The following is a 12363-nucleotide window of genomic DNA, read 5'->3' as shown; positions in this document are numbered from 1 at the left end:
GATAGAACGCTCACTGGCCAGTAATTCTTTTTGTTGGTTGACTCTTCCTTTTTGTAGATCGGCGTGACTTTACTTGATTTCCAGGCGCGGGGAATAGAGCTCGAATTCATGCAGTAGTTGTAGTTAAAGTTTCTAAGGGAGTAGCTAATGTAGGTACTGATAATTTTAGTAGTTTGGGTGAGAAGCCGTCCGGGCCTGTTGCTTTCTTTGTGTCGAGCTTTGTAATATGACCACCAATAATCTCGGCGTTTATCTCTTGGAAGTCGAGGTCTGAATCATAGTGTTTGTTTATGATGGCAGTAATACTAGGATGATCAGAGAAATCTTCCACTGATAACTGTAAGATTTGTTTGTCGATTTTTGGCTGAGCAAAGAACTTGTTGAAAACGACACTTAGTTGTACAACCTCGCCGTTTTCAATTAGGTGGGTTATTCATTTTGAAAAACTCTGACCGTTGAAAATCACGATAATTTATTGCTGTCTCAAACAGCTGAAGTCTTGCGCCTTAGAACCCCTGGGTTAACTTGTTTGTGTTTGTGAAGTGGGCTATTCATTTTGAAAAAATTTCACCGATCCAACTAGTATTTTTGCTTGTGCTGTGGATACGCACTACTACTGGCAACCGTATGGGTTTAAACAAAGGCAAAGGAAGAGAAAGGTGTTTTTCATATCTGTGAGTGTCATATCTGTTACAGATAGAAATTTGCGACCAAATTTCTATATGTTACAGATAGATAGGTCATGCAGATACTTCACAAATATGTTGCAGACCTGAAGAACATATCTGTAGCACATCTGTCCGTTTGAAAAGCTTCGACCGTAAAAAATTATGATAATTCATTGTTGTATCAAACAGCTAACGTCATGCGACCTCGAACGCCTGTGTTTGTTTGTGAAATGTTATTCTTGTTTTGAAAAACTTTTATCACCGGAAATTATGATAATTTATTGTCGTATCAAACAGCTAAAGTCATGCGGCCTCGAACCTTTAAATTTGGGTTAGCCTATTTGTGTTTGTGAGGTGGGTTATTCATTTTGAAAAACTTTGACCATTGAAAATCATGATGATTTATTACTGTCTCACACAGCTGATGTCATGCGGCTTTGAACCCTTGTGTTAACCTGTTTTTGTTTGTGAAGTGGGTTATTCACTTTGAAAAACTTTGACCGTTGAAAATCATGATGATTTATTGCTGTCTCAAACAGCTAACGTCATGCGGCCTCGAACCTTTGGGTTAACCTGTTTGTGTTTGTGAAGTGGGCTATTCACTTTGACAAAAATTTGACCGATCCAACTCGTATTTTTGCTTGTGCTGTGGATACGCACTACCTACTGACAACCGTATTGGTTCAGAAGTGTCAAAGGAAGAGAAACAGATACAGAAAAACCTAGAACATATTCCTAGCGAAATAGGACTTTCAGAGGAAGAGAAACAAAAACGGAAAAAGTTACAAAATAATCTCAGCGAAATGCAACATAACCTTTACGCGACTGCTTGTGCCCACTACAAATCTTCGGAATACTACAGAAAGTGGAACATCAGGCTTCAGTACACATCGCTTGTAGTAGGTTCAGTAGGAACCACCGGAGCTTTAGCATCAACACTTAGTTGGAAAGTACTTGTTTCACATAGTCCTCGCCTCGCGCCGCTCGTCGCTGCGATCTCAGCCACTTCCGCACTCCTCTCCGTTTCAGTTCAATTATTACCGAAGATCCAGAGTATGCCAGCTGATCTAAATCGGATGCACTTTAATTCTGGAATAGAATGCCAATATCTCGAAAAGAGGGTGAAGTTTATAGCGGAGACCGAGGTTTGGGATCCCAAAATAACGTGGGCAACTCTGGCATCAAAGTACGAAGACCTGCTCAAGAACAAGAAAGACGTGAACAGACTGATACAAACCGAAGAATGGGCTTATCGAAAAGCTAAAGAGGACAGAGAGAGAGAAAGAAACGAGAGTAAAGTTTAAGAGTAGAAGGACCTACATAATCAGCAGCAAAAACTTGGAGAATCGTGAGCTGTAATATATGATATTGTTTTTTCTTACTGTATATGTAAAACTCCTACTCGTAACTACTAAAGTAAAAATTTGAAAAACAATTTTGATTTTACGAAAGACGCGTTTCGATCGATCAACGATCATCATTTGTAGCAAGAGATTACAGCCTCTTGTTTGCAGTTAGTTTGCAGTTTTATATCTAAGTTATAACCGCCATGAACTGAAATTGGCGTCGAAAATTAAAAATTCAAATGCACCAGATAAATTACACTTTCAGAGACCGGAAGTATAAAACTGACCACTTATTCGGAAGGAAAAGTGCAACGAAGCGAGAACAAAATACACTTCGGTCGGCATGGTTGACGGTGAATTCTCCCTATAGATATGGAAAGCATTTTTCAATCAATAGCTGTATATTACTTCCAGAATCTGAGAGAATCTCTCTTCAATGGCGTTTGATTAATGACTTCCATTTTCAATCTGTACCAAGGCTACTGATGTTAACATCATTGAGTCCAATCTGTCAGCTGATTTAGATAGTTTTACTCGCTTAGTGCTAATTACCTAATACTCAACTCTACCAAATCTAAAATAATGCTTTTGGGTACTCATCAAAGGCTTGCCTCTAATTCGTTCTCCATATTATCTAACGGCTGTGACTTAGAGAGATTAGAAAAGTTTTAACATCTAGGGGTATTTATGGACCCAACACTTTCTTGGAAGTCCCACATTAATTACCTGGAAAAGAAGATCCCGTCTAGAATAGGAATGTTGCGTAGAGCACGAAAGATCTTGCCTCAGTCATCTTGTATCATTTTGTACAACGCAATGATACTCCCCCTTTTTGACTATAGCTCAGTTGTATGGGATAGTTGTGGGGTTGTATCTAAAGGGTACTTTGATAAGCTTAATAGGCGGGCGGCGAGTATCATCTTAAATAGGGCTGTGATCTGAGTGAAACAGATATTGTTCGTATTCGTGGTTGGCCTAGCCTTCAGTCTCGTAGAGACTATCTTAAATGCATAAAGGCTGATAGTTTCGATAGAAACTGTTTGGGGCTGCGTCGGTGGGGGTAACGAAATAATTTGGATATATCAACAAAAATGAAATGGTAAATTGGCCACCGTAACGATTACAAAAGCTGACGTTTCGAGTGTTAGCCCTTCGAGCGTTAGCCCTTCGGGCGTTAGCCCTTCGAGCGTTAGCCCTTCCCTCCGACGAAGGGCTAACGCTCGAAACGTCAGCTTTTGTAATCGTTACGGTAGCCAATTTACATTTCAACTTTGTTGATATATCCAAATTATATCTTAAATGCTTGCTGGTCTTCAAATTTAGCTGCATCTCGGATCGCCACGCTTGCGGATAGGCGCGAAAAAACTTGTAAGAAGCATATACGTACCCTGACACCGTCAAACCCTGTTTCCAATATTGTCAAAAGCCGCCTCGCTAAAACCAAGTAACAAATACAATCTCAGGTTTTCTTCAACAGTGAAAAGTACAAAAACTGACCGTTTGGGAAAGTTTATAACGAACAAGTTTGCCACTCATTTAAATCAAAATGTATAAATTAATTAAAAATCCATTATTTATTATTGTATTTTGTAAGCTTACTTTCATGTATACAATTTGATGACTATACCTGTAATTCATATTTTCTGCAAGGGGTATAAATAAACAAACAAACAAACGGCTTAGCACCTTCTTACTTATTAACTGATTTTAATAATCTGCCCAAGGCAAAGTAATAAGATCGCTGGAAAGCCTTGAAACTTTTAAAACTGAGTGTAAGCGGTTTTTTAAACAGATCTAATTAGTTATGTAGAATTTGTATAAATTTTGTTCAATGAGTTTTACTTTTTTTCTGTCGATTTTATGTGTAAACTTTGTACTGTCAAATTTTGTTTCGCAGGGCTCTCTTTAAACTAGCTATGCTAAATCTGATGTCCCTGTTTAAATATTGATTAAATAAATAAATAAATAAGCAATATGCACCACAAATCCCATACTTTTAGAGTTCACCATCTGAGATATTAAAGAGTAACACAACTTTGAAAAACTGACCTTTAAGTGTTGTTGGCTTTATATTGTTGCAGAGACACCGCTATTTTGAACCTTCCTAGCAACCCGTCTGTATAACTTGTGATGTCACAAAGTTTCATTTAATTTTCCTTGCCTTAGTGATTTCTTTGAACGATCAATTACAGGAGCTACAAAACAGACATTCTTGACTCACATTTTCTATTTATACGTTTACACGAGGTTGTATTTTTACTACTATGAAAAAAACAACAATTAACAAATGGTAAACACCACAGCGTACACTTTTGAGTTATAGATGCACGCGGGAGGTTGCTAAGCACGAAAGAAGCGTAAGACTCTAGCCTCTTGAGGTAACCTATCAAGATAACATTCTTTTAAAGCCTTGCACGTTTCATTTGTCTGAAACGTTTGTTTTTGAGAACATTAGATGTAAACATCGCCAAATTATGCAATATCCGATTTTTGAGCTTCGTTCGTGAATTGCCCCTATGAAAAGTAGAGGCCGGCCCGCAGGGATTTTTACATATTTAAAATAAAGAATATTAGAACCAACTAGGTGGGTAGTTTCAGCTCCAGAATCGATGTAATTTTGGAGAAATTCAGATAAATGTTTTCCCTGTTTTAACGAATAACAAAAATGATCAAAACTGTACCGAGATAAATAATCTATTGGTGTGTTTACATTCTCTCCCAGGGAAAATTGAATGTATCAAAGTTAAGACGAATGATGTCACTATGTATGGTAGAAGTACCAATTTATAATGTTGTATTTAGCTTGAGATAGAGAAATAAACATTTTACTCTTGTTTGTGATGTTTTTGTATGAAAATAAGGCCCCAGGCCTCAAACAAGCAGCCATTGTTACCATGGTAATAAGAGTGCTGCAACCTTTAAAAAGGGCATTTTGTACATCCCCCCTGAGTTCCTAACTGCATGCAAAATTTGAAGGGGGGGTTGAAAATTTTCATTTCCCAAGATGTTTCATTATTACAGAGACTCGTTCTTAAATATTATCGTGATACATTAAAGTGATCATTAAACACCTACCTTGAGTTTCGGTGTGATCAATGAGAACGAATTAGCGTGGATAATCGGCTCATGATCAAAACTAAACACTTTCTCCTACGACGACGATTAAGTACAAATGAGTCCCTTAGGAGCGTTGCTTGTCCAAAGTTTTTGCCCGAGTTCCCGTGACCTTGCTTTTCCTGATAATTTCCTCCAAGGAGTCCGAGGAGAAAAGTGGCAGTTCAAAATGTTTTTTTTTTTTTTTCAAACAAACTACCGCTTGAGCTAGGGAATTCCTTATGTTTTTCATAGACTTATTTTATACTTCTAAAGAGCAACAGCTCGGTAAAAAAAAAGTTCTATCTCCACTGACAACGACTTCTCACCCTTAAAGAGTTAAGAATGTAAAACAGTTCTTTTTGGATAATTAATGAATATCAACAGTTTTATTCAGATGATTTATAAGAAAAGATAAAATTGTTTAGCTCCAACTCGGAAGCGTTAATGTAGTGCTAGTGCGTATGGAGGTAAATTGTGGACAAAATGTTCGACTCTTCGTTTCGTTATGGCGCAGGATTTTAACAGCTGCCTTTTTGTCCTCTCTCCATCCATGAGCTTTCCCCAATCCTCGTGGACTTTTGTTTGCAGCAGCCGATATGGCTTTCTCTGAATTCACGTTAATTTACCATCCGTTTAAGTCGCTTTCTGCCGAATCTTGCCGTGTTTGCGCACATTCTTAATTTCGCATCATAAAAACTAAAAGATGAATAAACTTCAAGATCGAACCTTCGTATGATGTAAGTTTCATAAGATTTGGTTACGAATCGTGTTCTGAAGAGAGAAAGCTCGCGTCGACATTCTTTGTGCTTGAAACAAAGAGTTTACCAAACAAACAAAGGACGTCAAAGTCCGTTTGTGTAAATTTCGCTGTATTTGTACGTGCTTTTCGTTTCGCAATATGATTCGACTTCTTAGCCATTATATGATGTTAGTTTCTTAAGATTTCATTCATATCACCGAATGTGGGGACTGGAGCCCACTTCTCTCAGAGTGACCCGACTTCTTACTTCTTTCAGTTCGTTTTTAGCCTCCGGCTTACATTAATAGTAAGTATTCGTTAGTATTCGCGCCTAAGCAAACAAGATTTGTTCGATTCATTTTTGGATTATAACTGCTGAGTCTCAACCGGATGGATAATTGTTTGCTCAAATGAGGAAGAAAAACGGAAAGAACGCGAAAGAGAAAGAGAAAGAGAACGAGAACGGGAAGAACAGGAAAGGGTAAAGAATGACATCCGTGGACTGCAAAATGAAATGGTGGTACAATCCCGTGCTCACAATTTGTGTGCAGAATACTACGGGAGCTGGAAGTCTTTCATAGTTGTTCTACTTCTTGTCGTAGGTGGGTTATCGGCAGGCTATAAAGCTCTCGGCTGGAAAATGCCGCAGGTAGACGATCCTAAGTCAAGGATTACTGTCATAGCGATCTTCGCCCTCGGCTTTGCTGCATTTGTTATCAAACAATGTTACAGTCGGGTGGCTGATTCACACGAGAAGCATTACAAAGCCGAAAGAAATTGCCAGAGTATTGCAGACAGAGCGAGGTCTGCTTCCGATTCCAACGAATCGTCGAGTTCCCTGAGGAATAGACTTGTTGGACTGCTTAAGGACAATGGAAACTCAAGCGCGATAAGATGTGAACAATGGGCCCATGACCAAGCATCGAAGAATTAGACAAAATTAACTGAGACTGTAAGGAAACAGAGCGCATTAGCATATTCACTTCTCCAAAAACCTCCAGAGACTAAGGATCAATACGAAACTCTATGGTTGCACTCAATATCTTATATGTAGTATGTACTCTATATCTTGTATGTACTCTGTACTTTATATCTTGTGTGTACTGTACTGTTTTTCAAACCACAGTTTGAATATTATATTGTTAGCGAAGGTTTCCGCGAAACACTAACAAATCATGAAAATAGTCAAACAATCCAACGCATTGATAACATATCGATTTCGCTTTTATGTTAAGTGAAAAATGTCACCCAACTAGTTAGACTAAGAGTGTCAAATAGTTCGTTTGGATAACTAATTCATTGCAATAGTTTTGTGCTGGTGATTTAAAAGATAATTAAAGTTGATCAGCTCCAACTCGGAAGGGTGAATGTATTGTCACTGGAGGCAAGGTTTCGATTTCGGTTTAAGTTCGCGTTCCCGTATGGAAAACGTCACTACTATTATAAATGTCTGACCTCCTTATAGGGCACTTCCGGTTTAGTGATCTAGTGTCGAAATTACGGCGAGAGAACGAGGCTAAGACCGGGGCCGTTCGCATCAGTTTAAAGAATAAAGGACCGTGGTAATGAAAATGAGCGATACTTTCTCGAAATTCGGAAAAGGATAGTGAAAAATTATTTGTGGGAGAGAGGCATTCAGTTAAGTGATGTCGTCAAAGGAAAGAAAGCAGAAAAACTGTTCGATTTATACAAGAAAGCTGCAATAACGAAGCAGATTAAACTCGCCTCTTCTGCCAAAGACCGAAAAAAGCTATTGGAGGAGAAATTGCAAATAAGTGAGGGCAAATTCTCAATACCTAAAATCTTGAATGCTTGGACGCACAACTCCTGTAACGTTCTAGAGTTACCGTCCGGCGTTTGCTTGCAGCGGTTGCCTAGGTTGTTTTTATGGTCATGCCGAAACAGAGAGGTTCAGAGCTAACCGGATGTTGAAATCAAACCTACATCAATCTGGTTTAACCCCTGGAATGGTCAATAAGGGATGCTTTTTCGAATATCACCTCTCGAGGGTTTCCTATTACTCTATCGCTCGTCTCAAGAAAAGGTTGACTCGGGTGAAACATTGCCTGTGGCAGAATTCTCCACTGTGTTAAGGAAAATCTCTGCGGAGCGCTGGTTCGACAATGAATAGGACTGTATCTTTCCAATTTCTTGCGTTTATTTATGATCCATACAATATCCAAGCTTATTACATTGCTCGCAGCGCCAACCCAAGATGAAGCGAATCCTATGTTCTGATTGGCTACCCGAGCGGGCAAAGATGGGCCTATCTTGCACGCTTGGGATTGCCTGCATTGATCCCGCGCATGAAAAAAATAGAATCAAAACTACGTTCGTAATTCTTGGACAATTTTGGAGATGGAAACGCAAAAAGCGGCAGAAGATGGTCAAAACAAAGAAAACAGAAATGACTCTCGTGAGTTTGATGTGCCACAAACACAGTTGACTCTCTCTCCCAGCTCTCGAAGTAAACAAGTCATTCTTAATTCTTAATAAAGCGAAATCTTCTCGCAATATAATAAATTCATTATTAACCAAACTTTTTTGGTCAAGATAGCTGGACATGCGCCTCGTTCTTTTTTCGCATTTTTATGGACCGAGACGAAGTCAAGGTCCATAAAAATGCGAAAAAAGAACTCGGCCAATATCCAGCCATCTTGACCTCAAGCTTAGTTCAAATTGTATATTTCTTACATTCAATCAATCTCGATCTTCTGTCACAAGATAGCGTCTCTGTTTATCTGCTATTACAACGGAAATACACGCTTAAACTCCGTAAAACTAAGATTGACATTACTTATTTGTGATTTACTAAAATCCCAAGCTCTTTCGTGCAGACTTGATTTTAATAGCTGTTTCCCATTATACGCCGATCTACACTTCTGTTATTTACACCTGCACGCACGCATCTTTTGCGACACGAATGACACATCACCGGGTTGGGTCAAGTGTTGTTAGGAAACTGGGATAAATGATCAGTTCCAACAGTTTTGTACCAGTGATTCAATCGATAATTAACTAGACACACAAAGAGTCTATATCTGGGCGGGTTGGCCAGCCAAGCCACCGTTTACATGTATTTAGGCCAAATCGATATGCTAACACAAGTCTTTTACAATTGAAGTAAAATAAATGCACCAAAGCCGGACACGAAAACCCCTAAAAACCAGCAGGTGGAAAAAACGGAGAACGTGTACCCCCGACCAAGGCAGCGGTGCTACCCTTGGGGTTTTAAGGTATCCTATGAATGACATTTTTACGTAGTTACTTAAGGTACTATGCAAGTACCGCTCTAAATATATACTAAAGACTAAAACGAAAACGAAGAGCTACACACGGTGAAGGCTGACCGTAGAATGCCTTGCCCTACTAACGACCTCTACTTACAAACCACAATCCCATAACTAATAATAATAATTTGCCAAAAGATATTATACACGCAAGTTCATTGACTTATTTCGTAACAGATTAAGGATTTGCATGAATATTGATTGAGAAGATGGTAAATAGTTTTTAATTATCTGTATATAATGTTTTGGTTTACCTTTTCACTTTTTTATTTCGGGGAATCTTTTATATAGAGTTAACCTCTAGATATCCCCTTTTGAGAGGTTTTTTTTTGGAATTTTTGATTTTCTTTTCTTGAATAAAGTATTGTCTCTCCACGTACCTTGCAGCCACCCCCAATCTTCCGATAAGTGCCGGAAAAATATTCATTTATGCTAACTAGGATTACCACAAATTACATATTTTGCCTTCACTGCTCAACCGGATACACAAAGAGTTGATGTCTGGGTGGGTTGGCCAGCCAAGCCACCGTAGAGATAAAAAGAAAGGGCTTGAGCTAAAGTGACAGTGATTTGGAAATCTGTAATATACTGGCTAAAGAGTCTTTAACATAAGAATTCTTGACAGAGACTGAAGCCCAGCGACCGTGACGTTGGAGATTTCCACCGACAAACCCTTGTCTACGCATAGCGAAAAAATCATCGAACATGGACCCTTAATCGAAGCTCATAAAGCTGCAAAGCGGCAGACCCATCAAGTGTGCATCTCAAGGGCCTCTAGCGCATACTTTAAAACAAAAATTAACACCTTTTAACTGTAACTGAATACAATAATACCCACTAAAGGTGCATCTCAAGGGCCTCTAGGCCATACTGTAAAACAAAATCAACAACCTTAACTGCAACTGAATGCAACAAGCAAACCCACTAATGGTGCATCTCAAGGGCCTCTACCCCATAGTGTAAAATAAAATCAACAACTTTTGACAGTAACTGAATGCAACAAGCAAACCCACTGAGGGTGTATCTCAAGGGCCTCTACTCCATAGTGTAAAATAAAATCAACGACTTTTGACAGTAACTGAATGCAACAAGCAAACCCACTGAGGGTGTATCTCAAGGGCCTCTACCCCATAGTGTAAAAAACAACAATCAACTTTTAACTGTATCTGAATGCAACAAGCAGACCCACTAAGATCTTTATACATGTATGTGTATATATATACATATATATATCAAACTACAGGGACACAAAAGGCGTCGCAAACAAGCGCCGGACCTTGCCTTTGTGGAACGCCAAAATCAATTGGTAAAGCAGCCAACGAGAATGCAACCGTGCCTGACGCCAAAATCAATTCGTAAAGCAGCCAACGAGAATGCAAGCGTACCACGACCGAAAATTGAATTCTTAGCTTTGCCTATAACGAAACAAGTTCGGAAGATTGGGAAGTATGACCCAGTCATGAACATAGGCACTCCATTGCAAGCCGTTGGAACATAAACGGGGCCAAAAATGTGTCGACTTCCAAACTGGAACAACCAGAGTGCCCGAAGCACTGTAAATTTTCGTGTCAGTTGAAAACTCTAGACGTCAAACAAACAAGAGGGCAGAGTCAGTGGTTGTGTCTGGACCAGTCTTGAGTGAAGGCGTTAACGCCAGTGGACCCCGGCTGATAGGTTTTGGTATTAAATATAGGGAGCTTCGCGTTATAGTGGCAGGCGAATCTATCGCGCGTATGGGGACCCCAAAGTTCGTCCAGAACAAGGAAGACCGAATCATTAATGGTGTGGTCGTCATGGCCCACGAGCTTGCTAAGATCGTCTGCCAGAAAATTGAGGTCACTACGGATCCATTGTATGTCAATACTGATGGCTCTAGCGAGACAGTATCGATGAATATCAAGGGCCATCTTCTGTAAAGCTGGAACTTTAAAACCAATGTTTACAATGCGGGCAACGTTCTGATTATCTGTGTACCAGAGGACAATCTGTCGATCCCCCGAGGGAATCTAGAAGCGCTTGTACTGAAAGACAGAGAAACGGCAAGAAGCTCACGAAATGTGGAGCTCTGCGAACTCTCGAAATCTGACCAATTTTGGTGACAAATTTTGTCTTCGAACTGAATATAACTTCCGCAGGCTGAGTCAGAAGCATCTGAATTTACGATTTTCGTTGGTTTGCGCTTCACAGGCTAATAGGAACATTGCTCAATTTGAACTCGTAAGTCAACGTGGATCCTCTGGAAAAGATATCTCAGAGGGCAAGGGTGGCAAAGCTTCCAATTCTATGTCTTGCTCTTGGGCATCAGTCCGTGCTAGTCACTTGGCTGTTGATTCGGGAAATTGTTTGCGAACAAATTATTGTGATGGGCAGCTCTCCAGTGGCCTAGTTTACCGCAAGAATTACAGACACCATGAGATTTATTCACTGAAGGCTGTGGGTTAAGTCGACTGAACGTATTCGGAAACTGACCGACTGCAAGCTGCGAATTTCGAGCGATCGGCAGTGCTGATGCGCGACGCTGTTGGCCAAAACTACGCGTAACGAAACGTTTCGAAGCCCTAGCTACCCGAGCTTCTGTTCTGTAGATCTTTTTCTCGTCTTCTTCATCGTCCGCCAGGTCATGATGCTTATACTCAAGGACGATTTTCCGCCCAAACGGTGACTTATCTGCTAAAAAGGATCATTTTCTGCTTTTCTTTAACCAAAGTCATACCTCTGTTAAGCGCTTCCTTGGCCTTGGCCAAATCTTTTCGCTCTACTGCAGCTGAGGCATCTTCAGCAGCTTCTAGCACAGCTGTGTTTGCTTTATACTGATCTTCGTTACTTTTCTTTTTAAAAGACGGCGATGCTTCACGCTTTAATCTTTTAATCTCGGACATCTGCTCGGCAGCTTAAGAATCACTTGATCTTTTTAAATCGGACAGACGTCGAGAATAGATCCTTGATTTGGGAAAGGAGTTGAGCGTTGTTCTCGGCAACAATCTCTCTGACTTTGCAGTCGTCCGTGGTAAAGTATCGTATCTGTTGCTAAACGAAAACGAGGAGCTACTCACGGTGAAGGCTGACCGTAGAATGCCTTGCCCTACTAACGACCTCTACTAACAAACCACGATCCCATAACTCTCCGCCTACCTTGCAGCCACCCCCAATTCTCCGATACGTGCCCGCAAAATATTAATTTCTGCCAACTAGGATTACCACAAATTACATTTTTCAACACGGAG

At 40.0% G+C, this 12363-nt stretch overlaps 1 protein-coding gene and 1 pseudogene across 1 annotated transcript; one reads left to right on the top strand and one right to left on the bottom strand.

Moving 5' to 3' along the window:
- Window positions 1–1192: 1192 nt before the first annotated feature.
- On the top strand, window positions 1193–3696 carry LOC148735643 (uncharacterized). Its single transcript, XM_088751463.1, has one exon. The coding sequence runs from the start codon at window positions 1472–1474 to the stop codon at window positions 1970–1972; it is 501 nt and encodes a 166-aa protein (XP_088607589.1). The 5' UTR covers window positions 1193–1471; the 3' UTR covers window positions 1973–3696.
- A 7754-nt stretch (window positions 3697–11450) lies between these two features.
- Window positions 11451–12136, bottom strand: LOC148735642 (uncharacterized; annotated as a pseudogene).
- Between the last annotated feature and the right edge of the window lie 227 nt (window positions 12137–12363).

Source organism: Stylophora pistillata, chromosome 3, assembly GCF_964205215.1.
Source record: "Stylophora pistillata chromosome 3, jaStyPist1.2, whole genome shotgun sequence".
Lineage (NCBI taxonomy): Eukaryota > Metazoa > Cnidaria > Anthozoa > Scleractinia > Pocilloporidae > Stylophora > Stylophora pistillata.
The sequence above is the reverse complement of the archived record's forward strand: the minus strand, read 5'-3'. Positions and strand labels throughout refer to the sequence as shown.